This window comes from Monocercomonoides exilis, assembly GCF_001643675.1.
Source record: "Monocercomonoides exilis strain PA203 chromosome Unknown scaffold10-1930038, whole genome shotgun sequence".
Classification (NCBI taxonomy): domain Eukaryota; phylum Preaxostyla; order Oxymonadida; family Polymastigidae; genus Monocercomonoides; species Monocercomonoides exilis.
The window spans coordinates 1,265,001-1,291,893 of NW_027150555.1; the positions used below are offsets into that span (position 1 = coordinate 1,265,001).

The following is a 26,893-nucleotide window of genomic DNA, read 5'->3' on the forward strand; positions in this document are numbered from 1 at the left end:
AGGGGTTGGTTGGCGTGCGATGGAAGAGGAGGAAATGAAAGAGGAAGAGGAAGAAGAAGATAATGATGAAGAAGGAGCATTTGATAGAGAAGCTGGTGAGTTTAATGTTCCGTTACTATTAATGGAGGAAGAAGAGGAGGAAGAAGAGGAAGAGGAAGAAGAAGAAGAAGAAGGATCGCTAAATAAATATGAATGAGTTTGTTGGTTTTGATTTTGCTGTTGATTAAGCTGTTGAGACAATGCAGAAAGAGAAGAGAGAGAAGCAAGAGAAGTGAGAGAAGTGAGAGGAGGAGAAGGGGGAAATCCTTCTGCTCTACGAGGAGGCGCAAACATGTTTGGCTTTGTTGGGTTGTCGAAATAAGAAGAAGAGGAAGAGGAAGAGGAAGAAGAAGAAGAAGGAAATGAAGAAGAGGAAGATGAAGAGGAAGATAATGGAGAAGAAGAAGAAGATGTTGTTGTTGATGTTGATAAAGAAGAAGAAGAGAAGGAGGAAGAAGAAGAAGAAGGAGATGATTGTGGAGAACTTGCAGTGGTTAGAGCAGAAAGAGAGGAAGATAGAGACATTGGTGAAAGAGGTACAGAAGAAGAACTTGTTATTGATGATGATGATGAGTTTATGCTTTCTTTATGGTTTTTATTGTCTTTATCATTTTTCCTTTCTCTCTCTTCTTCTTCTTCTTCTCTTTCTCTTTCTTTCCTCTCAATCTCTTCTAAATAAGCATTTTTAACTCGTTCACTGCTTCTTTCTCTTTCTCTTTCTCTTTCTCTTTCTCTTTCTTCTCCTTCACTCATTGACACACTCACAGGCGATGACATATCAGGAGGTGAGTCTTCTTCTTCTTCTTCTTCTTTGTTGTTGTTGTTGTTATTATTTCCTTCTTCTTCTTCCTCTTCTTCTTTTCTTCTTCTTTCTTTTTCTCTTCCTCTTCCTCTTTCGTTTCTAACTCCTTCTTCATCTTCATATTCATCTTCATATTCTTCCATCTTTCTTCTGTTTATTTCTCCTCTTTCTCCTCTTTCTCCTCTTTCTCCTCTTTCTCCTCTTTCTCCTCTATTTCTTCCTTCTCCAAATGAAAATCTATTGCTTCCTCTCTCATAACGCTCTTCTTCTTCTCCTTCTTCTCCCTCTTCTCCCTCTTCTCTTTCTCTGTCTCTTTCTTCTTCTTCTTCTTCTTCTTTAAATCTTCTTCCCAACAACTCTTCAAGCTCTGCATCTAAATCATTCTGTTCTATTTTGGATGAATTTTTGCTGCTTCTTCTTCCTTCTTCGCCTTCTTCTTCTTCTTCTTCTTCTTCTTCTCTTTCTCCTTCTCTTCCTCTTCTTCTTTCTTCTTCTTCTTCATTATCTTTTACCAGCTCCTCAACATTGTTCTTACTTAAGCTATTTCTTCTGCTGTTATTCTGTGATCTTCTAACAGGATCAGAAAATGAAGGAGAAAAAGAAGAAGAAGAAGAGGAAGAAGAAGAAGAGGAAGAAGAGGAAGAGGAAGAAGAGGAAGAGGAAGAAGATGAAGAGGAAGAAGAGGAAGAGGAAGAAGAGGAAGAGGAAGAAGAAGAAAACGAAGAATTCAATGAGCTTTCAGCTGTTGGTGACATTAAACTTCGTCTTGTTTGAGGCTGAAGAAGATGTTGATGAAGATGTTGATGAGAACGAGGGGAGAAAGAAGAAGAAGAAGAAGAAGAAGAAAGAAAAGAAGAAGGTGATGGAGAACTAGGAGAAGGAGAAATGGAAGAGAAAGAAGAAGAAGAAGGTGAGGAGGAGGAAGAGGAGGAAGGTGAAGAAGAGGGAGAAGAAGAAGAAGAAGAAACGGAAGATGTTATCATCAGAGGAGGAGAAGCAGGATTGGGTGAAGACAAGAAAGAAAGCGGGAAGTTCAATTGTTTCATTGTATGTGAACGATAAGAAGAAGAAGAGGAGGAGGAGGAAGAAGAAGAAGAGGAAGAGGAAGAAGAAGAACCAGATTGATGATGAAGGAGATGATGATGATGGCCAGGAGAGTTTGGAGGAGGTGTGGGAGGGCGTGTGGTGAGGGAGGAAGAAGAGCGAAGACGTTGTATTTCATCATCAGCTTCTAACTCTTCGAGGGTGCTGAGAGGAGAAGGAGAAGAAGAATGAGTAGAAGAGGAAGAAGAAGAAGAAGAAGAGGAAGAGGAGGAACGGGAAGTGGAAGAAGAAGGAGAAGTGGAAAGAGGGAGAGGAAGAGGAAGAGAAGAAGAAAGAGAAGAAGATGAAGTGCTGGAAGGAGAAGAAGAGGGAAGAGAAGAAGAAGAAGAAGATTGATTATCAATAGGAGCAACATCAATAGAAAGAGATTTAAAGGAAGAGGAAGAAGAAGAATGTGATAATGAGGAAAGAGAAGCGTCCTTTGTAAGAGAAGGAGGTGATGTGGCTGAAGAAGAAGAAGAAGAGGAAGAAGAAGAGGAGGAAGAAGAAGAAACAATATTTTGATCTTTGTCGGTTTTGTTTGTTTCTTCATTGGATGAGGAAGAAGAAGATGTTGCTGTTATTTCATCGTTTCCTGATTCATTAATAGCATTTGAAGAGGAAGAAGAGGAAGAAGAAGAGGAAGAAGAAGAGGAAGAAGAAGAAGAAGGAGAAGAAGAAGGAGAAAGAGAAAGAGAAGGAGAAGAAAGAGGAGCAGAGAATGGAGTGGAGGAAGGAGAAACGGGAGAAGGAAGGTTGAGTTTGTAGTTGGCGAAGGTGAAGGGGAAAGAAAGAGGGCTAAGAAGAGAAGAAGGAGAAGAAGGGAGAGAAGAAGAGGAAGAAGAAGAAGAGGAGGAGGAGGAAGAGGAGGAGGAAGAAGAAGATTTTGGAGGACTTGTAGTAATTTTGGATGGTTTGTTTGAAGAAGAGGGAGAAGAAGATGATGTGGTTGGTGATGTGTTAGAAGAAGATAGAGACAAGTCTAATTTTGAGGGTGAGGAAGAAGAAGAGGAGGAGGAGGAGGAAGAAGCTGATTGAGAAATATCATTTTTGCCTTCAGAAGAAGAAGAAGAAGCAATAGAGTTTTGTTCTTCATTCAATTTGACCGATTTATTCGTTTCATTCGCTTCATTTGTGATGTTTTGGTTGTTTTGAAGTGAAATGTTATTTGAAGAAGAAGAAGAAGAAGAAGAAGAAGAAGAAGAAGAAGAAGAAGCAGAAGCAGAAGATGCTGCTGATGATGATGATGAAGCGATATTATTGTCTGTAGAAGAATTACCATCTTTAATCTCAATTATTGTTTGGTTATTTGAAATGGACGAATCAGAATCAGAATCAGAAGAAGAAAGGGAAGAAGAAGATGATGATGGTGATGAAGACACATCAATTGCAGAAGAAGCAGAAGAAGATGATGATGACGATAATGAAGAATTGTTATTCCCTTCCTCTTTCTCTATCTGAGCAGCAAGTGAAGAAGAAAGAGGAGGAAGTGGAGAAGGAGATGAAGATCGAATCGAAGTTGCTTTTTTCCCTTTCTTCTTTGGTGTGTTTGAAGGAGAAATAGCATCATTCAAAAGGGAAGAAGAGGAAGAAGAGGAAGAAGAAGCTGATGTTGATGTAATGTTATTTTCTTCATTCTCTTCGCTTTCTTTCTCTTTCTCTGCCCCTTTCTTTGTTGTCGTTGCTTTTTTCCCACTTTTTTTCTCATTCGCTTCTTTTTCCTTCTCTTTTTCTTTCTCTTTCTCTTTCTCTTTCTCTTTCTCTTTCTCCACGTTCTTCTCTTGAACCGTCAATGCAATCGTTTGTTTCCCTTCTTTCTTCTTCGCTTCTTTCTCCCTCTCTCCTTCTCCTCTTTCTCTTCCTTCTCTTCCTTCTCCTTCTTCTTCCCCACCATTATTGCCTTCTTCTTCCTCTCCTCCTCCTCCTCCTCCTCCTCCTCCTCCTCCTCCTCCATTATTCCCCTTCTTCTTCTGCACATTCCCTTTCCCTCCTCCAACACTTGCTGCATTTCCTCGTTTCGCCGCTTTCGCCTTCGTTTCTGGCTTTTCTTTCCCTGTTCCCAATGAAGACGTGCCTGTTTGTGCTTTTTTCTTTCCTTTCTCTTTCTCTTTCTCTTTTATTTTATCTTTATCTTTCTCCTTTTCTTTCTCTTTCTCTTTTGAATTACTCGAATTTTTCCCCTTTTTGTGTTTTTCTACTTCTTCTTCTCCTTCTTCATTCTCATCCCCTCCTTCTTCACTCTCGTTCTCTTTCTCCTTCTCTTTTTCTTTCTCTTTTTCTTTCTCCTTCTCCTTCTCCTTCTCTCTTTCTTTACTCACCCTCTTCGTCTTCTCACTCTCCCTCCCTCCAACCGTCCCCAGCATCATCTTCCTCCAGTCCCTCCGCGCGTTCTTCTCCATCGCCACCAGTTTTTTCCTCTCTTCCTCTGCCCCCAAGCCATATCCTCCCCCACTCCCACATATTCTCTCTGATTTCTCTGCGGTGTAACTAAGCAAGTGCACCCACAGATAGAGAAGCTCTGCTCGGCACTGCCGAAGCAGAACAGGAGGCGGAGGGACAATGGCTGGAGGAGCATCCGCCGTGGGGCTGCGGGCGTGTGTGTGGTTTCCTGAGAGGAAGAAGTGCTGGATGTAGGGGGCTTTTTTCAGGGAAGAGAGAGAAGTGGAGGTGGAGGTGGAGGAGGATGAAGAGGTTTGAGCAAAAGGAGATGATGGATCGGGTGGGAATGCAGTCGGTGGAGGGTGGCGTCGAGGTGAATGTGGAGGACTTGATGTGTAGCGTGTGCCAAGAAGTTTGAATCGAACTTTTGGAGCGCTGGAAATTGCTGGAGGAGTTGCGGGAATGGTTATTTTTTTATTAAAATATGTATTCCTAATTACATATTCTTCTTCGTACAATTCTGGTGTCCATGACACCGGAGGAAGCATTTCTTCATATTGGCGAAGTTGCCTTTCAAAAGAATTGCGCATGCGAATGCGTCTGCAACTGCTTACGACTTCTATAGCAAATGCAGCGTCCCATTCATATTTTCTCATCAAATAAGCAGCTGTCACAAGAAGTGCACGAGATTTTCCAAGAACAGAATGAATCATTACTCCTTCATATTCTCCCATTGCATCCTCGATAAATGAGAAAACATTCTCTACATTTCTTCCATTTGAATCAATAAAAACTGATGAATCTTCGTCAAGAAGATAAAATGTAAGATATTGAATTCCCAATCTTGCAAAACGATTGGGAACTTGTGCTCCTGAACAATTAACGATATGTGTAATTCTGTTTGAAGTTATGAACTATTCGAAAAAATGCGTAAAAATATAAATTATCAAAATTATTTTCTAAAGTACAAAATAAATACTTCTTGACTTGCAGATGCTTCAAACGATCCAATAAAAAGTCCGTCCCTGAGTTTTGAGACCGGTGGCAAAGAATATGGATCTTCTTCGGGAACAGCAAAAGTCGGTTGTTGAATTGGTGAATAGCTGCCCCACTGAGGAGTTTGTTGCATTTGAGATTGCAACTGCGAAGCTGATTTAATTGGAGATGAATCTGTACGTCCTTGTTGTTTTGTTTGGTTGCGCTGCTTTCCAGATTTCATCTCATGAAAAAAATGTTTTTTTGAGATTGGATTTAAGGGTAAGTTTTTTATTCATTTTTCTCTTGACTTGTATTCTTTTTCAATGACAAGCAATATTATACAACTTATTCAAATTATTGTCAAATGAATTTAATAATGACTGTTTGTTAATGATCAAAAATACCATAGAAAGGTACATATGACATTCACAGGTATGATCTCTTTTATTTTCCTTTTTATTTGTTGTTTAAATATTGATGCTCCAAATAATGTGTTTTTTTGTTAATCATTCTCAAAAGGTTGGTTAACCAAAGAAGGTGGATCATTCTTTAAAAACTGGCAAAGAAGATGGTGCGTTCTTGACAATCAACGAGGAACACTGACGTATTATGAATCAGAAAACACTTCAAAAAAACCTAACGGCGTTGTTCTTCTTGCTGGTACAACTGTAGCGCTTATTGCAAAATCTGTGAAAGGAAAAGATAACTGCTTCATGATCAGCAGTCCTGATCGAACATTTTATGCTTTTGCTGATTCTGCATCTGAATGCGACGCATGGATTGCAGAACTACGGAAAGTGTTTGTGACTTATTGCCTTTTGCTAATATTAAACTATATTTTCAATGTACAATATTTCTTTATTATATCAGTATTGAATCCCTTGCAAAGCAGTTTGTTTTATGAATTTCAAAATATTTGCTAATCAAATTATTTTTTGTATTGTTTGTTTATGATGAAAAAAAAATTGGTGCATTCTAGATCCGACACTCCAGCGTATGCGTTAAAATTTTTTATTTTTGAAATATTTTAATTTTATCATGTTTGCATATTTGCATAAATTTCTTTTCAGAAATGCCACAGAAGAAACAAACGATTCTACTCCTGATGACACATCTTTATACGCTGGCTGGTTGACAAAAGAAGCAGGAAGCGGAAAGAACTGGAGGAAGAGATTCTTTGTTTTGACCAAAAAAGAAATGAAGTATTACAAAGATAGATCTGTATGCAATAACAAGTTTTCAAAATAAATCATTAATTCGCCTGGATTAAGTTGAAAAAAAGTGCACAATATTTCTATGAAAAAGAGATTTTTTATTTGTTCTTTTAAAAAATTTTTTATTCGCACAATCATTTTCATTTTATTATTTATGCATTTTTTATATGTATCAAATCTTTCCTCTTATTAATTTCATTTATGTTACAGGCTACTGAACCACAAGGCAGTTTCCCCATTGCTGGTGCGACATTTGTTATTCCTCCTCAGTCTTATCAGCCAACAGGAACGCGCAACCCGTTCGCCTCGTTCCTCCCCACCTCATCCACAGGCCAGATTCCATTCTTATTCACCATTGAGACTGGAGACAAGATCAGGACTTACAGGCTCCAGGCACGTAACGCCGAGGAATTCAAGCTGTGGAAGCAGCAGATTGAGTGGGCGATTCCACGTGCAGGTAAATTCGTACCATCAATGGCCAACACAGTGAAGGATGAAGATGATGTTGGAGGCTCAGCAACAGCTTCGTCGTCTTCGACACCCAGCTCAGCCCAGCCAGCACAGTCATCGTCATCTGCCCCAGTTGAGCAGGAAGCAGACGACACAGAGCCAGACGAAGAAGGAGCAGAACGTGAGGAGCGCTTTAGAATGGAGATTATGCGGAAGGTGAGTTTGTAAAATGGGCATAACGGGGACGGGGGAGAGTGTGAGCACTGCATTGGGCAATGTTTACTATTGCCTAAGGAATGAAAAGAGAATGAAACTGTTCAAAGCGAAAAAATAAAAATAAAATAAATAAAATAAAAATAATGCCAAAGTAAAATGAGTTCGTTAATGTTTATGATCAAGTCATTATTTGCTGTAGCGCCTATTCTGGGCTGTCTGAAGGACGTGCCTTTGTTTTGTTTTGGCGTGTTTTAGCTTATTGTTTATCTTTTTTCTTCTTGATAACTTCTCCCGTTATGTGCGTATGTGATCGTTTTTTTGATATTTATTGACTATTTTTTGATTTTCTCCCTAAAATATGGTGCTCATAACTCGACTCATCATCGTCTTGGTACCTTTTTTTAGCATTCACTTATTTTTTTTACTCTATGCAATTCTTTATCCACATCCCTTAAACAATAGTTGTATGATTTTTGTATGAAATTTTGATATTTTTTTGATTTCTCCAACATTCCTTAACTTTTTCATCATGAATTTCTGAAAAAGAGAAAGAAGTCAAAACATAATTATCAAATTTAATTTGACAATATTTTTGGTAAGATTGTTGAAACACCTTTTAAGAATTAGTTCTTCAAACATGATTGAATAACCGTGTAATTGAAGAAATTGTCCAGACAAACAAACAAATGTTTTTTCATTCACTTCAAGAAAAATTGAACAGGAACAGTTTAAAATTAGAAGTCAAGAAAAGGTGCAATATTAATCTTTATCATAATTCATGTTATTGAAAATTCTTCATTAAAGAAAAGAATTCAAAATAAAATTTTCTATTAATTTATTAAATAAAACTAAAAACTACCCAACTTTCAGTTTTATAAAAAAATGGCTTTCATTTCTAAAAATCTGAAGAAAAAAACGAGATAATGTTTTTCTAATCTTAATTCTTTTCTCAATTTTTCTTGTTCAAGGCTTTCCTGTTGGAATATTTGATAATAAACCCGAAGAAGGGGTTAGCTGCAAATGAACAGCTGGTGGAGAGTCAGAGGCAAAATCTGCTAACATAGAGGCAGAGTCAGTACTTATATCAGCTGAAGTGGATGGGCAACTGATTGAGGAAGTGAATGCGGAAGATGAGAAGTGAAGGGAGGCAGGAGAGGCAAAGGAAGAAGTGGGTGTGGAATGCTGAAATGAAGAATTGAAATCTCCACAAGAGGTGGAAGATGCATGAGATGAATGAAATGTATTTGATGAATTGGTGGAATGTTGTTGGAAAACAAATTGAGATGGAGATGGAGATATAGATGATGAAGTTGAAGATGAAAATGATGAAGAAGAGGGAAAAGAAGAAGGAGGAGGAGAACAATTAAATGAATGAATTGAAGAATCAGATGAAGAAGAAACCGGAAATGAAGATGAAGGCATTACAGAAGATTGAAGTGCATCTTCTGAAGTTCTGAGCCTAAACTCCTCATTTGCATCAGACAAACTTTTTGACTGCTGATAATGAGATGGATAATCGTCCTCGAACTCAACCGGAGACGAGAAAAGATCCAAATCCTCCAAAGTTGCCTGAGAAACGTCTATTGGGCGCAGAGCCTCAGCGGTGCAGTCGTCCATCTGATACGCCTCTTCCCCTTCTTCCTCAATCCGACCATCTGCATAGGCAATCAGCGGCTTCTCCACAGACTCAGTGAGATCAATACTAAAGAAATCTCTGATCACTTCTCGCGCTTTCTGCTTCACATCCTTCGCCTTTGAGCGCTGCAGTGTGTCTAAACACTGCATGGCTCCTTTCTCCTCTGCTCGGATCTCCCATTCGGTGAGCGTGTGGTCAGGATCGATCCCTTGTCTCGTTTTCAGCTCCAGGCGAGCAACTCTGAGGACTGATGAAAGGAGGCCAAGCGCAGCTACCAAAATACTCGAAGACGAAGAAGAACTAAGCAGCTCACAAGCCACACCCAACACACTCATTCGCACAAGAAATGCTGTTTCGTTGAAAGTACCTGACGCAAGCGATGCAAGCGCATTGAGACAATTCACTGCGACATGTTCATCAGAATCGCATGCACAACGGACAAGAGCACGCACAACAGACGGCTGAATAGCAAGATGTCTGACTGACTCTGTCGATTTGGCGGCAGATGCGAAGATGCTGCTGACATCTGCACGGATAGTAGCATTGGAATGGCTGAGAAGAATAAGCAGCCATCTGCTCATCTGGGCAAATAGCTCTGTTTGCTGAAGGGGAAGCATTTCGTCGAATGTGTAGTGGAGTGTCTGAAGTGTTGGGTGTAATATGTATTTCGGATAAGAGCGCCATCTGAAGATTCAAAAAAAAATAGAATAAAAATAATATTAATAATGTTTTTCAAAATACATAAAAATGTCATATAACAAAATAAAACAAATTCAATAAAAATAAAAAGCAGCTAGAGCACAAAGGAGGGAATCGATTCATTTCAGAAATAGCACACTGAATAACAGAAACGAGTTTTGGAATAAATCCTGTGTTAATAATTGATTGGATGTTCTGTTTGTGGGAAGCGATCGCAGCAACAGTGTTAAACGCATCTACAAGCAGACTGGGATTTGCGCAGGGAAGTGCAAAGGTATCACGGATAAATAAAAGCGATGGGACGATTGTTGACTGATGCAGTTGCGAGCAATGAATCTGGCTTAGCAACCACATCAGTACGCACCTGAAAAACAGACTTCTTCCTTTTGCGACTGCAAGTTCTCCCACAATTTCTGAGATCCCTGCATCGATCATGTAGTTCCTGGAATCTTCTGAATCTCCGGCAACGTTGCCAGCTGCCCAGATTGCCTGCTCTTGGACATCTTGAAATTTTGACTTCATTGATTCAAGTATCCATTCAACTGGAAATTGCTTCAATATTTGCTTGGTTTGTTCTTTATTTCCAGAACACAGATTGGTTATAATCCATAAGATATCAAGATGCACTTCTTGATTGTTTATCTCTTTGTAAATCTTGCAGACAGATGGCAAAATATCTGAATCAATAAAAATCTGCACCGGAACAATTTTTCCTAAACATTAATGGAAAAATATTTTTGCGAAATAAAAGGCATAAAATTGTATGCATTTCAAAATTTACAACCATATGCTAAAAAGTCCTTCAATGTTTCCAAATTTTTGTAGATTATTGATAAATCTGTTGAAAGCAATGATTTCCTGATAAGTGGAAGTTGTTGGAACTATAAATAATTAAAAATAAGAATTTTAACGCACTTATTCGAAAAAATATCAAACGATTTCTTGTTGACGTTGAGAAAGATCCGAAAATCTTTCAAAAGTTGATTCTTGGCGATGATGCTTTAGAAATTCGTTTCTTTGCAAAAAACGAAGAAAAGAAGCATCTGCATCTGTAGATGTGTGAAAAGATTTTGTGTCTCGATCTAATTTTTAAAGATTGAAAAATGGCAACATTATCACATAAATTGAATAAATAAATGTTAAGCAACGATTATTTCATCATAAATATATATACCAGATGAAAAAGAGTCTTGTCTGAGCCTCTGCCGGTCTTCTACAGTCCATTGAAATGGAGCTGCATATGTTATCATTTTTTGAAGATTATTTCTATCCCATATCAAAATAATAAATTGTTCATTTTTTTTACAAGTTCTCATTAGCAAAACAAATAGATTTTAATCAAAACAAATCATAGTGCTTTTCGAAAAAGTCAGATTTTTTTTTCATATTTAAACATTTTCCTTGATAATTCTTCAAAATACACAAAATTCATCCCAAATAAACGAAAAAACAACAAAATGAATTTCATAAAATATTTTTATAATGAAAAATTGTAAAGTTAGTTAAAATCACAATTTATTCATATAGCTTTGAAGACGCTGCCTGAAACATTCCTCCCATAACTGACACGTCTTCTTGTTTCTTTTTCCTTGGTCCGTTCTGAATAAGATCCTTGTCAAGTTCGAGAGTCCAATCAAAAGGCGAAAACCGTTTAATAATTTCACTCATCTTTTGTTGGAGAGGCAGCTTAGCAAATGAAGTGATGGAAGAAGAAGACGATGATGATGAGGAGGAGGAAGAGGAAGAAGAGGAGGAGGAAGATAAAGAAGAAGGTGAAGTGAATGGGACAGGAGAAGGCGGAGGTGAAACTTGAGTCTCAATTGCTGTGCGGATGATGGATCGCCCAAAATCTGGGCGGAACTTCGATTTGTCCTCAATAATATGTGCATACCCGCTTTCATCTGCAAATTCTATGTAAAAGAATGGAAGCTCCTTTGGTACTGAGGAGGAAAAATAAACAAGTGTCAATGTATTCAAAAATGATTGGTTTCAAAATTAAAACAGGAAAAGAAAGAAAGAAAGAAAGAAAGAAAGAAAGAAAATAACAATAATCATAAGAAAAATTATAATTTCAAAAAAGCGGTTTAAAAAAAAAAATGTTTGATGAATTCAAACCGGAACGCACAAGTCCTTTCTCTTTGGTCACATTCACAATTGACTTGTTGTCTGCCCATTCTGTGTCTGATTCTGAAAGAGCCTTTTTGAAAAACATTGGCACTTCAATTGCAACATCACGTGTGACTGGAATACAGTCGATGACGCAATGTCTGCCTGCTTTGACTGTCTTTTGGACTTTTAATAGGGAATCATTTATTTAAAACAAAACCAACAATAAATATGAGTTAAAAAAAAGAAAGAAAGAAAGAAAATCCAAAAATTAAGAATCTCTTTATTCAAACGCATAACTTCAACCACAACAAACCTCCAATGCCTGCCAGTGGATCGAACGGATCAACTGCGCTGTGCTGCACTCCCACAGCGCATTCAGTGAACAAACACACTCGATCGCCCCAGGAAGCATACATCTTTCTGAGCGAGGCTTTGAAACGAGCGATTTCTGCCTGCGCATCGGGATCGCAGAGAAGAGAGGATGAAGTGTGGGTGAAAGGGGTTAGGATACAATGGCCTGTGTGTTTGAGGAAGAAGAAAATGAATGAGTGAAGAGGGGAAAGATATATATAATGATCATAATGTTCATGTCAATAAAAATATTTATATGAAGAAATAAGAAAAGGAAAGGAAAAGGAAAAAAGAAAAGAAAGAAAAGAAAAGAAAAGAAATAAATAAATAAATAAAACTGAATCTCATGTTTCATCCTGCAGACCTTCACTTAGGCTGTTGTGTGCAACCAATGAAAGACATACAAAATTCCCTGTTGCAATTACAAGATCTCCTCTGAACTTGGCTGATCCAATGCAATACAGACACGACGACTCGATTTTCTTGGAAACTTGATGAGCTAAAAAATGTGGTATGCGAAATAAAAATTTAATAGATTAAAAACATTGAAGAAATTGTTTCAAAATACAGGGAAAAAAAAAAGAAAAAATAAAAGTGAAAAATTATTATGAAGCATTGATGAATATAAATTTATTTATTTAGCAATCACAATTTATGATTCAGACAAATAAACTAATTTCGATGTAATTTTTCAAACCTTGTTTCGCCAATCTCATATCCATCTGTCTTTGTGACGCAAAGGTCTCTTTCCTTTCTCTTCCACTTCCTCTTTGAATCTTCTTTCCTTTCTCCTTTTGCACCCCTTGTCCATCCTCATCTTCCTCTCCATCATCCCACTTCCCAAACCGTGTACCATCTGTATCATACGCCTCATCCGCATCTCTTCCTTCTCTCAGCTCCTCCTTCATCATCTTCTTCATCTGCGCCCTCATTTCTTCTCTGCTCGTGTCTGGAATCAGCCCTTTCTCTGCCTGCAGCATCGTCAGCAGCTCCGAAGAGTGTCCGAACTTCGACGAGCTGTCAAACGAGGCAGTGACAGGCGAGGGAGAAGGAGAAGGAAACGGCGAATGAGAAAGCGAATGCGAAGAAGAAGAAGAAGGTGTCATTGATGCAGCTGGCGAGCTCTGTGATGAATTGCTCACTGGCGATCTCAGAGGCATTCCTGTGTGGTCTATCAGCGGAAGCACAACAGTTTCCCGCCCTTCTTTTCCTGCTTCTTTTGATTGCGTCTCAACTCCTTCGTATTCTCCTTCTCCTTCGCTCTGCAGCATCCGCAGCCTGGCGATTGTCTCTCCTCTCAAGTGGCTTGAGAACTGCTGGTTGCCATTTGCTGGTAAAGAAGAAGAAGATGAAGAAGAATTAGAAGAGGCAGATGCAGAGTTAGCTGGCGAAGCGAGTGAAATACCAGACGATGGGCCAGCAATTCGAGGCGTCGGCTTTGAAACAAGAGGCAGCTTGTTCATTAGGCGCGCCCTCATTTCTGCAGCAGCATTTCTGTTGGCCGAGACAGTGGGTGCTGAAGGAGCTGGTGTTGAAGGCAAAGACGAAGATGATTGTGAAAGGGGTGATGATGTGTTTGGAGTAAAAGAAGTTGAAGAAAGGGAAGAAGAGGAAGAGGAAGAGGAAGAAGTGGAGGAGGAAGATGATGTTTGATAATTGTTGTTTCTATGTTCATTTTGAAAGGCTTGCGAAGAATTGAATGAAGATTTCTGCGTGATGGTGTGCTCTTGTTGTGACTCGTGCATATTGTCAGCCTTTTTCATATTTTCAGCATTGTTCTCTTTGGAAGCCCCAAAAAAGGAATGCACTTCAGCTTTTTCAAACGCTATGTGAGTTTGTGAATGAGATGAACTTGAAGATTTTGTTGATTCACCATGTATCATTTCTCTGTTGTGGTGAAATGCATTTTGAGAAGAAGCAGAATCTTCATTAATTTTTGTTTTTCTAGTTGATGAACGGCTCTCAGAAAAGGGAAGGGGGGAAGGAGACGAAGATGGTGAAGCCATTGACGAAGGCTGTCTTTTCCACTTTAATGAATTTCTATCTCTGGAGACTGGAGAAGGTGAAGGAGATGGTTGTGGTGAAGGAGATAAATGAGGTTCGGAGGGGTATTGATGTCTTCTATAAGAGTGATGATCATCTCTTCTAGAATCTTCATCGTTTTCTCTTGAAGAAGGAGAGGAATAATCCGGAAATTGCCTTTTTTTGGAAGGCTCAATTGATCCATTATCTATTTGATCTCCTCTCCTTCGAGAAATAGTACTTCTCTTAATTGCTAATTCTCTTCTTCCTTCTGCGGAATCAGGATCAATCACTCCAAGTTTTAACAAATCTTCAAGCTTTCCCCATCTGTCTTCAACAATCTCCTCCAAGGAACGTCCTGTTCTTTTTGATTCATCCTTTGCTCGTTTCAGTAATTGCCCCCGCCATAATGCTCCTCCATCGCTTTGCGGTGCTTTTGTTTCTTTTGTGGATACTTGCGGCTCGTAAGTCTTTGCTGTTAAATGAAAATGGAAAAAATTATTGATTGTCAAAGAAAAAAAAAACACAAACGAATAGGAATCCCATCTCTCACATATGGATTAAGCTCTCGTGGATGAGGTTTTAATTGCTAATGAAAAGTTCCTTTATTTTATTCATTCATAAAAGAAATGATAAACCTTCTCAAATTCAGCTTGAGCAGCAGCCTTTCTTTTTTCAACTTCTGTAGTTGTTAGATCAGTAAAAAAAGATTCATCTAACATCCAGTCATGATGTTTTTTTGCCATTAACAAGTAATTACCTGGCCTAAAGAAAAGTTTATTTTTCGATGGAAAAAAAATATTTATAATTGCCGAATGATCGTTCAATGAGTTCAAAACTCTCTCGTTCTTTGACAAAAAAGCAGAGTGAATTGGGTATGATTTCTTATTTTATACAAAATTGCGTTTAAAATTGTTTTAGATCGGCAAGAAGACACAATAAGACAGATTGACCCATCTTCACCAGCGGCAAGGTTTTATTTATTTTCTTTCTTTCTGAAATCAGAATCATCTTTTCATTCAATGTACATCATAGACTCAATGTTTTATCAAAGAAGGCATCTGACGTTTTGTCTGATCAACAAAGGCTTGCCTTGAAAATAAAGCAAGAAGATGAAATTAAGTTTGTTCTCTTTTAGTTAAAAATATAATTAATGAGCAATATGTTTTCATTAGAATGAAAGAATTGAAAAATGACTTAAGCAATTTAAAAAATGAGTTGACAAAAGAAGTTAAGGAAAGACAGGAATCTGGTCAAACACTTCAAACAAATATTGATGATACTGCAGCAAAAACTTTAGATCATTTCAATGAAAATACAAAAGAAAAAATGTCTTCACTTATTCCTTCTCTTGAATCTCTTACTGCTCGATTCGTTCCTGTCGGTTTGCATGTTCTGTTTGATAATCTTATCTATTTAAACTGTATTTTAAAGATCGAGATGTTCTTGAAAAGGAATTTGAATTAAAGCAACTCGAAGATCAATCTTTATTATTAATCCAACAACTTGGAACTTTTCAAAAAGCTCTTGCTGCAGAAAAGGAGAGAAGAATTACAGAAGAGGCTCAACTTCAAGCCCATCTTCAAACACTTTCTTCAAGACTTGCAACAGAAATGGCCGAAACACATGCAGAAATGACTGGACAAATTAAGCAATTGCGGGAAAAGTTGGTCGAAATTGAAGAAAAGCATGCTGAAGATAAGAGAGAGTTGAACGCCATGGTTGACGAATTAAGTGAGTCAATTGTCGCTCGTCTTTCGGAAGAAAAAAAGACAAGAGAAAAAGAAGAGGGGGCAGTGACGGATACGGTTGAAAAGGTCTTTGGAGGATTGAAGGATGGGCTTATGGAGTTGGATAAATAGCATTTCATTGTTACAAATCATTTATCTTTTATTTATTATTTTTTTCATTTTTTTCAATATGTTTCAAAGTCAGTCTTAAACATAATTTTCATTACAATTTCTAAATCTTTAATGAGAAGCTGATATAATCTCCTCATTAAGCTTGACCAACCTCATCCTGCTGACGAAAACAAATAATTGTACTTGAAGAATCTGTTTAAAAGCGAGAAGTGAATTGCAAAATAGGAGGAAATGGAGAGTGCGATATGAATGTAATGAATAATTAACGTTCTGCGCGCACAGAGCACAGACGTTGAGCCCTGCGTAGAATTGCATCTTTTGAAGAGTCATACTATTATTGTTTGCAAATTTTGTGCAAAAGATAGATAAATTGCAACAAAGAATGAATGGCCAAAAAAACTCAAACCTCTTTTTCTTTTCCGGGAACTTCAAGGATTGCTGGAAGTGGTGCAGAGTATTCTTCAACTGTTTCTCGAATCATCTCAGCTATCTTTGAAAAAAGAAAAAATTGTTTGAAAATGTGAAAAAATATGATTGAAATAAGTGCAATAAATACATGTTGCGTCATTATTAATATTCCTATGTCAGGGCGCGTAGTAAATTTGTGAAATGCTTCTGCAACTTGATCAACAGTAGTTTCTATCATTTGATTTTTTGTTGAATACGTTCAGACAGAAATAAAGAAAGAAGCAGAGCATGTAGAATTGGTAAATTTTTCAAAAATATAATACTTGAATCTACAATGAAATAGTTTGTGTTATGAGTTGAATCAAGATGCCCAATTCCCGTTAGAAGTAATCCAGTAACAAGATCCTAAATAATCAGCAATTAAGCATAATATTCCTTTGAGAAAAAAGAAAGTGAAATGCTTTATTAAAAATGGAACCTCTTCTCCAATTACAGCAATTAAAAGGCTTCCTTCTCGAACTCTTTTGGCCATAATATGTAACGCATGGGTCGGATCAAAAAATCTTTTTGTTGTAAAAAAAGGTGAAATGTTCGATATAAACATAAATATGAAGTGAAAGTATATAAAAATAATATGTTATCAATAGCGATGAGATTTAGGACCCCATAAAAGTCTTTGCCTTTCTTCTTCTTTTCTCTTGTTTCTTTCAATAGCTGCATCAAAACGCCTTTCCGCTTCATCAAAACTAAATTCCGATTGCATTCGCGCTGGACCTTGTGGAGTTGATCGACGATACATTGTATCGTGTTGTCTTCGTTTTCTAAGCAAAGGTTCACGATCATTGTTCGAGCTATCCTCATCGTCGTCTGGAGAAGAATCGTCTCCGCTTTCATCATAATCACCCTCATCGCTGCTAGAAAGCTCTTGCAGTTGTTTTTTTGTAAGCTCTTCATCACTACTGAGTCCAAGTTCCTTTTTTTTAATTCGTATTCTTTCTCCTTTTCTAAGAAGCGCTGCAAGTCTTTCCTTTTCCGTCATCGGAATCTTTTTCTTCTTTTCTTTATTCACAAACATTTTTGAAACCAGACGATAGGCGACATATCCAATAACAAACATGATTGACACAACAATGAAAACAGTGGTGAAAATAGTAGTTAAAATCTTAAATGCTTCTGCAGAAGGAGAAGGCTTTCGTGGTTTAAGAGGAGAAACTTCTTTTGGTTTTCTAAGTTCTGGAGGAGGAAGGGTATATACAGTATCGTTATCATCAACATGGAACATCATTCCAAGTTTAGCAGTGGAAAACCAATTACGATTTTTGATAACAATGCTAAATGGACAGTAGGCAATATCCATCTGCAATTCTGGATGTGTGTGACTAACTTGCATCGGAACTTTTGCGCATTCAAGCCATTCAACCTGCATAAAGGTTACTGTATAAAATATAAAAACTAACAATTTCAAACAAAATATGGCGGTTTGGAAACAAAATCTTTTGGCGCATTAAATTTTTGTATTCCGTATCCAGGAACTACTTTATATTGAAATCTATCCTTGAAAAATCTTCTGTTTGATTCAATGTAAAAAGACACTTTATATCTATTTGGAGTGTCATCTCTATGTGCAGGAGGATAGACAGAGCAAGCAAAATTTTTTTGTCTCCAAACATTTTCTGTCTTTAAAATTGAATCAAAAAGGAAAGTTAATGATAAATACGAATTTGGTTTTTCTCTCATAAAAGTTGCATACCAAAACTTTATGACAGTTGGGAAATGGAACACATAAATTTTGTTGTATGCAACATAATACAAAACAACAAAACATAATTTCCAGGATACCGCAACAGTTTTTTGATTTGTGAAAAATATTATGTTCTGGGAAATATTTTCACTGTGTTGTTTTTCAACTATTGTTGGCCGTTGATTATTAGTTAATTGTTTTATTGTCCATTGTCAAAAAACATGATTATTGATCAGTGATTTATATAACATATATTAAATGACAAAGGTTGTCGTTTCTAATCTTCCTCCAACGTTTAAGGAAGAAGATTTTTGGTCGACGATACAAGACTTTCTACCTAAATGTTCATTCAAATATTTTGTAGCTGGAAAAGTGAGGTTTCAAATTTTCAAATATTGTTCTTTTTTGTTCGATATAAGCTTTATTAAAATCTACCACATGAAACCAAAAAATAATTTCATACAAATAGCGAGAATTTGAAAGTTCCAGCTCGAGCTTATCTTGTTTTCCTCAAATTAGAAGATATTGCACAGTTTTTTCAGTTTATCAATGGAAAACACTTAACTGACGATAAATCTGGTGAATGGAAAAGTTTGGATAACTAATTTTTTCTTTTATTAGCGTAGTTATATTGAATTTTTTGGCTATTATTAGTTACTATTGAACAGGCAGTAAATCAGCGAATTCCAGATCCGATCAAGCCAAAAAAACGTGATATGGAAAAGGCTGGAACGATTTTTAAGGGTAATATTTTATGGATTTTCGATTTGATTTTTTGACTTCAACATTTAATTTGATAAAGATCCTGATTATTTACTTTTTTTGTCAGCGTTGCATAATCCTGAGGAAGCTCTTCGTAGGGAAGAGAAATATCACACATATGATGAGGATGACGTTGGGCAAGGTTCAATATATTTGATTGCTTACTTGGAAAATATTGTTTATTTTGTTTTTATTTTCTGAAATTCAGGAAATCATGGAGCCGAGGAAACAACTCCTTTGGTTGATTTCTTAAACAAACGTCATCAAATGGAAAAGGCTAAAGCAGAAAGTCACAAAAGGCACGAAAAAGAAGTATGTGCTTTTCAATCGTATTTTTTTTTTTTTTTTGAATGTTACACCTTTTTGTTTTTCACAAATTGTTTTTGAAATAAATAAAATAAATATTATTATATAATATCTACTTAATTTTTTTTTTGATTTTTTTGAATCATAGACCAAAGAAGAGAAAAGGAAGAAGAAGAAGGAGATGCGATACATCGGAAGCGCAGCACGCGCAGAGAAAGCAGCCCCGAAAGTGAAGCTTTTGACCCGCCAATCAACATATTCCTCTTCTTCGTCTAATTCCAGTTCATCTTCAACCTCAAGTTCTAATTCAAGTTCATCAAGCTCTTCAAATTCAAGTTCAAGCCCAAGCTCTGGTTCAGGCTCAAGTTCGAGTTCGCATTCACAGAAAGGAGCAACCAAACTGGTCACGACATACATTGGAAGCAAAGCAGCAATCTCCAAACAGAATCACTATGTGCCTTCTGCTGAGAAAGACAAGTCTTCTTCTCAGATAACTTCTTCTGCGAATAAAGCGAACTCTTCTTCGGATACTTCTTCTTCCTCTTCCTCCTCTTCAACAGCTTCTTCCTCCACCTCTTCTTCTTTGTCTTCTTCTTCGACTTCATACTCTTCTCCATCTTCTTCTTCTTCTTCTTCAACTTCGTATTCTTCATCAATGGCCCATCCAACAATCATATCAAAGCCCTCGGCCACAACATCCACCCTCCTCCAAATGGCTTCTGCTGCTCTATCTTCTTCTTCCTCCTCTTCTTCTTCCTCTAATTCCTCTAATTCTTCTTCTTCTATTTCTTCAAACTCTTATTCTTCTCCACTGTCCTCTTCTTCCTCTTCTTCTTCTTCTTCTTCGACAACGTACAGCTCCATTGGCTCATCGGCTGTTTCGTCTCTTTCTCCGCCTCCAACTCTTCCTCCATCTTCCACAACTTATTCTTCCTCTTCTTATTCTTCTTATTCGTCCTCTGCTTCTATTCAGTCTTCTCTTTCCCCTTCTCCTCCCCTTCCTTCCATTCCCTCTTCTTCCTCCTCCTCTTCTCATTCTTCCTCTTCGTCTCATCGCAATCAGACCTTCACTTATACTCCCTCCTCCTCTTCTTCTCCTCCTCCCCCAACACAAACTTCCCAAACCTCTTCTCTTTATAGTTATTCTCCTGCACATAATTCCCCCAATGTGTATACGCCTTCAAATGCATCATCAGGTTCCATGTCTGACTCATCGTCTGCTTCAGGTCAACTCCTCCAGTCCAACATTTATCGGAGGGATAAGGGACAAAAGGCTTTTCATTATCATACATCTGGTGGTCGCCAATCAAGAAGATCTTGAATTTTGAAAGTGCAAATTGTTAATAATCTCGGTTTTTTTCTCCGGATCTTATATAGATCAGTGACTGAATTCCCCGTAGAGCTGTGCCTTCTCGAATGAATTGCCGTTGCAGAATTTTTTTAACCACAATTTTTTAAATTTTCTATCATATTGATCTTTTGATTATTTTTTCAAAGATTGGAGAAGAGAACAATTATTAATGAGCGACACCACCAATCAATTTAAGATTAATTTCCAGAAAACAATTATCTCGCTTATTTCTACGGTTTTAAAATAATTTTGTCGTTTATTTAAAAATTATTATTTCTGTAAGACTCCACCTCCACATGCTTTTTATGTGGAACCAGATTTGATAAATGCGATTGAATTGCTTTTCTATTCAAGCCCTCAACAGGTTTTTTATTTGAATTTCAAGTCTTAATATTCTTTCACATTTTTTATATTTGCATAGAATCCTGGATTTGCTTCACTAAATTCAATTCCTTTAACTCCTTTCACAACAATACCAACTGGAACAAATTGCATTTTTATGGTTCGAGCAAGCGTTGCAGCAATCTCGTGCATTTCACGTTTCTCAGGTCAGAATAACAAAGCGAAAATTCTCTTTGTTCCTCATGTAACGGAGCACGTTAAAACATTTTTGAATGATATTAATGAATTGCCTATCGAATGTCTTTCATTTGATTGGTCTTATTCATTTTTGGATTTGGATCTCTTTCATTTTCATCTTCCTCGTTGTCTTCATGATACCCTCATGGTATGCGTTTTTTTGTAAACATTGATATTGTCGTTTAATCGTATGTATCTATTTTTTCAGGATAATAATATTTCATCGACTCCAATTATTGCGCAAGGGCTTTATGATATATTTCAAAAGTCTTCTTTGCCTCAAAGATTCGTTGTGAAAGGAGATCTGAGCCAGGTGGTGTTCGCGCAATTGCTCCGCTTGTTTGCAAAGCCTCCCCAAATGTCGCAGTCCGGTTCGGGGTCGACTTCATCGGACGGCCAAATGCTTGCTCCTGGAGCTGTTCCACCAGAGAAGAAAGGACTGGAATTCTTTCCCTACACTCCACCAGCCATTCCATTCATCATTTCAAACGCATTCATTTTTGATCGGACTGTCGACATGATAACTCCGTTTCTGACTGAGCACACGTACAGCGGGAGGATGCTGGAGCTTCTTGAGAATGACTCAGGTTTGTGCTTGAAATGAAGGAAGAAAATAATAATAAAATAATAATAATAAAATATCTTTTAAAAAGTAAAAATTTATAAAACGCTTTGCTTCAATAATGAAAATGATATATCAATAAATAAATATCTTTTTCGTTTTAATTTTATTTATCGTATCTTCTTTTATGTGCTCCTTTTTTTTTAAATTCCTCAACTTTTTTTTTGTTCAACAATTTTTTAAAACTCAGAACTCTTCGTTCGCTTCACCCCCAAGCCATCGCCTAGTGGCCCTGCTTCCCTTGGCTCCTCTTCCGCATCCTCGAGCTCTGGTTCCTCCAAAGGCGATCCGATGCATCTGGCTGTGCTGTCGTGCAAGGACAGTGTATGGACAATCACTGACGGGCTGTTCTTTGACCAGGCCCTGAGCAAAATGGAGAGCACGTACAACAATCTGATGGAGGCTGTGCAGAACAAAAGCTCCAAGGGGATGGACGACCTGCTGCAGCTGGTGAAGACGCTGCCGGCGATGAAGGCGATGCAGACTTCGATCCTCGATGTGCACAAGAACATCGTCAAGGAGCTCACGCCAATGACGGGATCAAGGCCATACACAGACCGGGTGAAGCTGGAGCTGAATGTGCTCGATGGTACTGAGAAGACTGAGAGCACGTCTGACTGCGTGGCGGGGCTGAACCCGAAGACGGCAGTGGTGTTCGACCAGGAGAAGAAGAAGAAGTCGTCGAGCGACGTCACGTCGTCAGTGTACATGAAGAAGGGCTTCTTCTCACTGATGGGCAACAAAGGCGCAGACAGGGACGTCATGAGCCACACAGAAGATGTCAAGCAGTATGTTGAGCAGTCGCTCTTTATGATGCGCCAGCCCACGTTCGCAAAGCACGCTGCACTTTCCAAGTCCTCCTCTGCTTCTGCTAGTCAGCCATCGTTGCTGTCTTCTTCTCTGTTTGCTTCGTCTTCCTCTTCTTCTTCTTCCTTCGGCGATCCCTCAAACCCGTTCGGCTCACAATTTGTGCCTTCGCTTGCCTCTTTGCTGAAGCTGCTTGTGCTCCACACGTCTGTGACTGGCGGGTTTAAGGAAGAGGAATTCAACAAAGTCCGCTCGCTGCTTTTGAACTACGTCGGCCACGGCTTCTTGAAAGTGCTTCTGCAGCTGGAGCAGGCTGGCTTGTTCAAAGCATCTTCTTATTCTCATCTTCCTTTTTCATCTTCACAGGCTCTTACAGCTTTCACAGATTCTTATTTGTCAAGTTCTCAATCGTCTTCATCGTCTTCCTCTTCTTCTGCACTCTCTTCTTCTCTTTCTTCTTCTCCTGCACCATCCGCATTTGGCTTATCCTCTTCCTTCTCTTCTTCCTCTTCCTCTTCTTCCTCCTCTGACTCATCCTCCTATCCACACTCCATCTACAACCCGAATCTTTCCCGCTTTACAGGCAAGTTCCTGAAGCTCGCCCCGCAGCTGCAGTTGATGATGCGTGAAGACGACGGCTCCTATGCGCAGAACAGCCCGTTCCCGCCGATCGATAGAGAAAGAGATTTTTCTTCCTTGTTTGTTGATTACGCTCCGCTTCTGGTGCGTCTGGTGCAGTTTGCCTTTGCACCGTTTGGATGGAACCAGATGGAGCGCATTTTGGATGAATCAGTCGCGGGGAAGACAAGTGTGTGGGTGCGAGCAGAAGGCGCAAGAAGCTCAAAGAGAAAGGAGGAAGAACAATTCGAGCAGCGCGACAGTTCCAGCGGAGGCAGTGGAAGTGGAAGCTCGTCCTTCTCTTCAGATTCGGATGCCGATGTGGATCCGGTTGAAGAGCGGTTTATCTTTGAGCGGGTATTCAACCCGCAGAAGCACAGCATCCAGGAAAAAGCAGAGGAGGAAGACCCCGCAGCAAAGGCCAGCGAGAACGAAGGGGGAATTGCTATACAACACAAACTAACAGACGCTGATGTGGACAGAGTGAAAGACGAAGTGGGGCTGTTTGGCGAAGACGCAGCACTGGCGACTGGAGGTGGAGCCTCTTCGGGTGCGTTGGGCTCAGGCTCTGCGTTCTCCTCGCAGTCTGCGCCGTCGCCGTGGGTCACAAAAAAATCAAAGGCGGCTGCTCAGTCTACCGTGTCGCCATTAAATGCAGCTATTCAAGCGAAACAGAGCAGACTGGCACGCTCACCGCCGGCTGCTGAAGAGAATCGCAGGTTCTTTACTGAAGTGCCCTTGTCCTCTTTTCCTCCGATCCCTGTCACTCCGCCTTCCGCTTCTTATCCCAGCTCGCCTTCGTCGCCTCCCACAGTTTCGCTTGTTGTTGTGATTGGAGGAATGACGCTCTCAGAACTTTCTTGTTTTAGACTCTTGTCAAAATACACAGGAAATAAGTTTATCTTTGCAACAACATCTGTTGTTACTGGTGAAATGATGATTGAGCATCTCATTGGGTGGAAATGATTTTGTTTTCCTTTCTTTTGGTGTATAAAGGTTTATATTAATATTTTTTGTTGTTGTTTTGAGAAAATTTCTACAAAAGTGTGAAATGACTAAAATATGAAATGACTAAAATCAGTAACGCAAATTTTTATTTGTAAATTTTCATCAGTGAAATGATTTTTGTGTGATTTCTGGCATGAATTATGTTGTTGAAATTTCATTTATTTTTTTCTTCAGAAGATCAGTCATTCCCTGGAGCTGCGTATCTTTTCTAAAGGTTTTATCAAAAATCATCTTAATTTTATTAAAAAATGTAAATGTTCCTCATGCCTTATCATTAAATTTGGTTGGGCTCCAACAAAGGTTCCACATACTGGGCAATTTTTTGATGTAGAAAAATGATCTAAAATACATTCCTGGCAAACTAAAAAATGATGTTCATAAATTGATTATGTTCGCTTGCATACAAGAATGAAGACAGTCAGGTAATGTATGAGCGTCAGTGAAAAGTTCTTTGCACAAAGGGCATGAAAAATGAGACACAATTCTTTGAATAGGAATGTCATCGTTTGTTCCTTCTATTTGTTGGGTAAGTTCTTGTTGAGTTGAATCTGTCTCTTGTACATCGTCATCTAACATCTTTTATTTTTAAATTTGAACTATATGATTTTTCAAAAAATAAAAAATATATAATTCTTTTTTCATTTCTCCCTGTTGGAAAAAAAATATATAACTTTTCATTTGTAAAAATTAAGAAAAATAAATTAATGTTGCTTCAAAAAAATACAATCATTATTCAATTGATTTCAACAAAGAACACATCATAAAATACAAAATAAAAAATCATTAGCATCAAATAAGTGGGGACTTCAATAATATAACTTATTCCTTCTTTCTGATGCATCCAAGCAGCTTCAAACGCCCAGTTGTGCGATAGTCTTCTTCATAGAGCTCAAAAGAAGGAACATCCATCCGAAATTCGTACTCTGGATATGATTCTTTCAGTTTCTTTTCCATAGCTTGAAATCCAGCTCCAATCTCCTTTAAGTCTTTTAGCTGCACAGATAAATATGTTCCTTTCACCAACGTGTACTCTTTCATTCCTTCGGGAACGGCCTTTCCTTGATCGATTGGTACTGCAGCAACATACAGGAACGGATCACCTTCAGAAGATCCAGTCATGATGGACAACCCGTACGAGTAGTCACCACCGCTCCAAGGTACTTCCTTCATTCGTGGCATAAATTTGTTTCCCCACAGATCCATGCACTTCTCCTTCACGTCTGCCATCGTGCACATCACCCCAATACCAGCAACTCTTTCTTCCTCACGTTCCACCAGTTGTACTTCAAGTGTTGTCTCTGACATTTCAAAGTTCCTTTCAAATTCTTTTTTGATAGCCCTTAACAATTATCATTCAGACACCTTTCTCTCGAATTATTGATTCTCTATCTCATAGCAATAACCACCACCCCAATTAAAAACATGTTTATAATTTGAATGACCGAATCTGTCTTGAAATCTGAATGTTATCAAAAAAGAGTATGGGCGAACAAAAATGGGAAATCAAGTTGAAGGGCAAAGCGAAGCTGGATTGAGCAGTCCTAGCGTTGTACCAGATGAAAAAATTCAAAAGAAACCTGGAGGGTTCGTGATAGAAAACGTGAATGAATTTGGAATATTTTTGCTTGCAATGGTGTATTTTCGATGATTTTTCTTTATTTTTAAAGTATCCGAATTTCATCAATCGATTTATTGATAAATTTTTATAATTATTGTTTGTTTGCATCAGATTAAGCAAGAAGAAGAAGAACGACAAGCAAAAAGTGCTGTTGATGAAAAAGGTGAAAGAGGAACTTCAGGAAGCTTCAGTCAAACAGAGACCACTAATCCTGTTCAAAACGATCAAAAAGCACATGCGCCGGTGTGATATGCATTTTCTTATCATCGCTTCTTTTTGTTGAAAAAGGATCTTTTTTTTTAGATTCTGACTTTTGAACCAATGAAGGCTTTGGTTCCTGCCCTTGAACCGTTTTGGAAGCAAAATGTTGTTTCGTTGGGTATTTACTGTGAATTTTTGAATTTTTCAAAAGAGTATTTTTTTTCATTGTTTGAAGGGCACATGGACAGTTCACTGGCGCTTTCGTGGGTGAAATCAGTTGAGGAGCAACGGAGGATGGGAACTGCACAGGCTGAAGCAACTCAGTCCAAAATCATTACATCAATGCGGCATGCTGGTGGAATGTGTGCAGAGGTTCACGAAGCAACAGCCAATTGCAAGAAGGACATTGAATCTCTTTCATCTCTTTTGCAATCAAGTCTGATTTTCTTCTTCCACCACTTTTTAATTGCAATTTTCTTGCTATTCTTTTGTTGCTGTTCTGTTTATATGCGACATCCATTCTCTTTTTCTGTCATTGCTTTTTATGGTAACTTTGTAACATTCAAGTCCAACAGTTGAAGATTCATCTGAATGCTCTCACACTCAAGTTCTCAGATTTGCAGGAGAATGTTTGTTTTGAACCTATAGGTTTTTTTTATCATTTAACATTGTACTTAATATATATGTATATATATCGATAATATCTTGCGTTATCCTCTCTTCTTCCAACTTTTTTTTCCCACATTTTTGCTTCTTTTTGTTTCATGTTGTTTGAATCAATTATTTTTCATTCGCATCATTTCGTATTTCTGAATGTTATATTCAATGTCTCAATGCCTCAATGGCTGAAAATGAATGCAGTTGATGCAGTTACAAACAATAATGCCTGAGAGACTGAAACCACCTACATTCACACCGTTTTCCGATTACAAGAAGCTGATTCAGGCCGAGGAAGATAGATTGCAGCAAAGAACATACCGTCCCATCAGGTGAAGCAGATATTCGTCTGAACAGGTGTTTGTTTGATCCCTC

The 26,893-nt window shown here is 38.2% G+C and overlaps 12 protein-coding genes across 12 annotated transcripts in view; 5 read left to right on the plus strand and 7 right to left on the minus strand.

The window, feature by feature from the left end:
• Positions 1-5,522, minus strand: part of MONOS_5822fu5823 (putative Dual specificity phosphatase, catalytic domain) — a gene marked incomplete at its 5' end in the record, with an annotated part of 10,701 nt that extends 5,179 nt beyond the window's left edge. Inside the window, 2 exons of the mRNA XM_067876005.1 lie at positions 1-5,217; positions 5,283-5,522. The exon at positions 1-5,217 is cut by the window's left edge and continues 5,179 nt beyond it. Of these exons, the coding sequence (XP_067732071.1) occupies positions 1-5,217; positions 5,283-5,522 (5,457 nt within the window). The remainder of the gene's footprint in view (positions 5,218-5,282) is intronic.
• A 166-nt stretch (positions 5,523-5,688) lies between these two features.
• On the plus strand, positions 5,689-7,644 carry MONOS_5821 (putative pleckstrin homology domain-containing family H). The gene is made up of 6 exons (XM_067876004.1): positions 5,689-5,713; positions 5,801-6,080; positions 6,152-6,172; positions 6,261-6,275; positions 6,352-6,502; positions 6,706-7,644. The coding sequence occupies exons 1-6, from the start codon at positions 5,701-5,703 to the stop codon at positions 7,171-7,173; spliced, it is 948 nt and encodes a 315-aa protein (XP_067732072.1). The 5' UTR covers positions 5,689-5,700; the 3' UTR covers positions 7,174-7,644.
• Positions 7,645-7,927: 283 nt separating this feature from the next.
• On the minus strand, positions 7,928-10,746 carry MONOS_5820 (putative importin subunit alpha A; the record flags this gene model as incomplete). Its single annotated transcript, XM_067876003.1, has 5 exons — positions 7,928-9,481; positions 9,636-10,209; positions 10,281-10,377; positions 10,433-10,578; positions 10,671-10,746. 5 exons carry the CDS (start codon positions 10,744-10,746, stop codon positions 8,125-8,127), a joined length of 2,250 nt encoding a protein of 749 aa, XP_067732073.1. The 3' UTR covers positions 7,928-8,124.
• Positions 10,747-10,871: 125 nt separating this feature from the next.
• On the minus strand, positions 10,872-14,724 carry MONOS_5819 (putative CWF19-like protein 2; the record flags this gene model as incomplete). The annotated part of the gene is made up of 7 exons (XM_067876001.1): positions 10,872-11,436; positions 11,612-11,788; positions 11,919-12,122; positions 12,321-12,455; positions 12,654-14,453; positions 14,510-14,567; positions 14,617-14,724. The coding sequence occupies 7 exons, from the start codon at positions 14,722-14,724 to the stop codon at positions 11,012-11,014; spliced, it is 2,907 nt and encodes a 968-aa protein (XP_067732074.1). The 3' UTR covers positions 10,872-11,011.
• An 80-nt stretch (positions 14,725-14,804) lies between these two features.
• Positions 14,805-15,900, plus strand: MONOS_5818 (uncharacterized protein; the record flags this gene model as incomplete). Its single annotated transcript, XM_067876000.1, has 5 exons — positions 14,805-14,853; positions 14,900-14,951; positions 15,014-15,100; positions 15,154-15,362; positions 15,413-15,900. The coding sequence occupies 5 exons, from the start codon at positions 14,805-14,807 to the stop codon at positions 15,838-15,840; spliced, it is 825 nt and encodes a 274-aa protein (XP_067732075.1). The 3' UTR covers positions 15,841-15,900.
• Positions 15,901-16,017: 117 nt separating this feature from the next.
• MONOS_5817 (putative vacuolar atp synthase subunit f) lies at positions 16,018-16,780 on the minus strand (the record flags this gene model as incomplete). Its single annotated transcript, XM_067875999.1, has 5 exons — positions 16,018-16,171; positions 16,247-16,330; positions 16,397-16,479; positions 16,572-16,653; positions 16,727-16,780. 5 exons carry the CDS (start codon positions 16,778-16,780, stop codon positions 16,103-16,105), a joined length of 372 nt encoding a protein of 123 aa, XP_067732076.1. The 3' UTR covers positions 16,018-16,102.
• Positions 16,781-16,797: 17 nt separating this feature from the next.
• On the minus strand, positions 16,798-18,125 carry MONOS_5816 (uncharacterized protein). Its single transcript, XM_067875998.1, has 3 exons — positions 17,999-18,125; positions 17,716-17,925; positions 16,798-17,668 (listed from the first exon to the last, which is right to left on the minus strand). Exons 1-3 carry the CDS (start codon positions 18,071-18,073, stop codon positions 16,889-16,891), a joined length of 1,065 nt encoding a protein of 354 aa, XP_067732077.1. The 5' UTR covers positions 18,074-18,125; the 3' UTR covers positions 16,798-16,888.
• A 122-nt stretch (positions 18,126-18,247) lies between these two features.
• On the plus strand, positions 18,248-20,378 carry MONOS_5815 (putative regulator of nonsense transcripts 3; the record flags this gene model as incomplete). The annotated part of the gene is made up of 6 exons (XM_067875997.1): positions 18,248-18,366; positions 18,459-18,580; positions 18,644-18,733; positions 18,792-18,893; positions 18,960-19,063; positions 19,206-20,378. The coding sequence occupies 6 exons, from the start codon at positions 18,248-18,250 to the stop codon at positions 20,376-20,378; spliced, it is 1,710 nt and encodes a 569-aa protein (XP_067732078.1).
• Positions 20,379-20,577: 199 nt separating this feature from the next.
• Positions 20,578-24,000, plus strand: MONOS_5814 (Homotypic fusion and vacuole protein sorting (HOPS) complex component Vps33B; the record flags this gene model as incomplete). Its single annotated transcript, XM_067875996.1, has 5 exons — positions 20,578-20,643; positions 20,692-20,772; positions 20,830-21,135; positions 21,196-21,574; positions 21,800-24,000. 5 exons carry the CDS (start codon positions 20,578-20,580, stop codon positions 23,998-24,000), a joined length of 3,033 nt encoding a protein of 1,010 aa, XP_067732079.1.
• Positions 24,001-24,031: 31 nt separating this feature from the next.
• On the minus strand, positions 24,032-24,665 carry MONOS_5813 (putative polycomb group RING finger protein 6). Its single transcript, XM_067875995.1, has 3 exons — positions 24,447-24,665; positions 24,310-24,403; positions 24,032-24,250 (listed from the first exon to the last, which is right to left on the minus strand). The coding sequence occupies exons 1-3, from the start codon at positions 24,616-24,618 to the stop codon at positions 24,181-24,183; spliced, it is 336 nt and encodes a 111-aa protein (XP_067732080.1). The 5' UTR covers positions 24,619-24,665; the 3' UTR covers positions 24,032-24,180.
• A 4-nt stretch (positions 24,666-24,669) lies between these two features.
• On the minus strand, positions 24,670-25,377 carry MONOS_5812 (uncharacterized protein). The gene has a single exon (XM_067875994.1). It carries the CDS (start codon positions 25,345-25,347, stop codon positions 24,862-24,864), a length of 486 nt encoding a protein of 161 aa, XP_067732081.1. The 5' UTR covers positions 25,348-25,377; the 3' UTR covers positions 24,670-24,861.
• Positions 25,378-25,537: 160 nt separating this feature from the next.
• On the plus strand, positions 25,538-26,854 carry MONOS_5810 (uncharacterized protein; the record flags this gene model as incomplete). The annotated part of the gene is made up of 6 exons (XM_067875993.1): positions 25,538-25,675; positions 25,772-25,903; positions 25,964-26,039; positions 26,097-26,297; positions 26,429-26,490; positions 26,723-26,854. 6 exons carry the CDS (start codon positions 25,538-25,540, stop codon positions 26,852-26,854), a joined length of 741 nt encoding a protein of 246 aa, XP_067732082.1.
• Between the last annotated feature and the right edge of the window lie 39 nt (positions 26,855-26,893).

What these genes read in the sequence shown, in the direction of transcription:
- MONOS_5821 (XM_067876004.1), top strand. An exon ending in ATTGCAGAACTACGGAAAGT is followed by an intron (nt 6,081 to 6,151) that starts GTTTGTGACTTA and finishes TTATTATATCAG; the next exon opens with TATTGAATCCCTTGCAAAGC. An exon ending in AGTATTACAAAGATAGATCT is followed by an intron (nt 6,503 to 6,705) that starts GTATGCAATAAC and finishes TTTATGTTACAG; the next exon opens with GCTACTGAACCACAAGGCAG.
- MONOS_5816 (XM_067875998.1), bottom strand. Translation starts at nt 18,073, where the DNA reads ATGTTTTGTTGTTTTGTATTATGTTGCATACAACAAAATTTATGTGTT. An exon ending in CCAACTGTCATAAAGTTTTG is followed by an intron (nt 17,926 to 17,998) that starts GTATGCAACTTT and finishes TCAATTTTAAAG; the next exon opens with ACAGAAAATGTTTGGAGACA. An exon ending in TTTCCAAACCGCCATATTTT is followed by an intron (nt 17,669 to 17,715) that starts GTTTGAAATTGT and finishes ACCTTTATGCAG; the next exon opens with GTTGAATGGCTTGAATGCGC.
- MONOS_5813 (XM_067875995.1), bottom strand. Translation starts at nt 24,618, where the DNA reads ATGTTAGATGACGATGTACAAGAGACAGATTCAACTCAACAAGAACTT. An exon ending in ACCTGACTGTCTTCATTCTT is followed by an intron (nt 24,404 to 24,446) that starts GTATGCAAGCGA and finishes ATCATTTTTTAG; the next exon opens with TTTGCCAGGAATGTATTTTA. An exon ending in CAACCAAATTTAATGATAAG is followed by an intron (nt 24,251 to 24,309) that starts GCATGAGGAACA and finishes TAAAACCTTTAG; the next exon opens with AAAAGATACGCAGCTCCAGG.
- MONOS_5812 (XM_067875994.1), bottom strand. Translation starts at nt 25,347, where the DNA reads ATGTCAGAGACAACACTTGAAGTACAACTGGTGGAACGTGAGGAAGAA.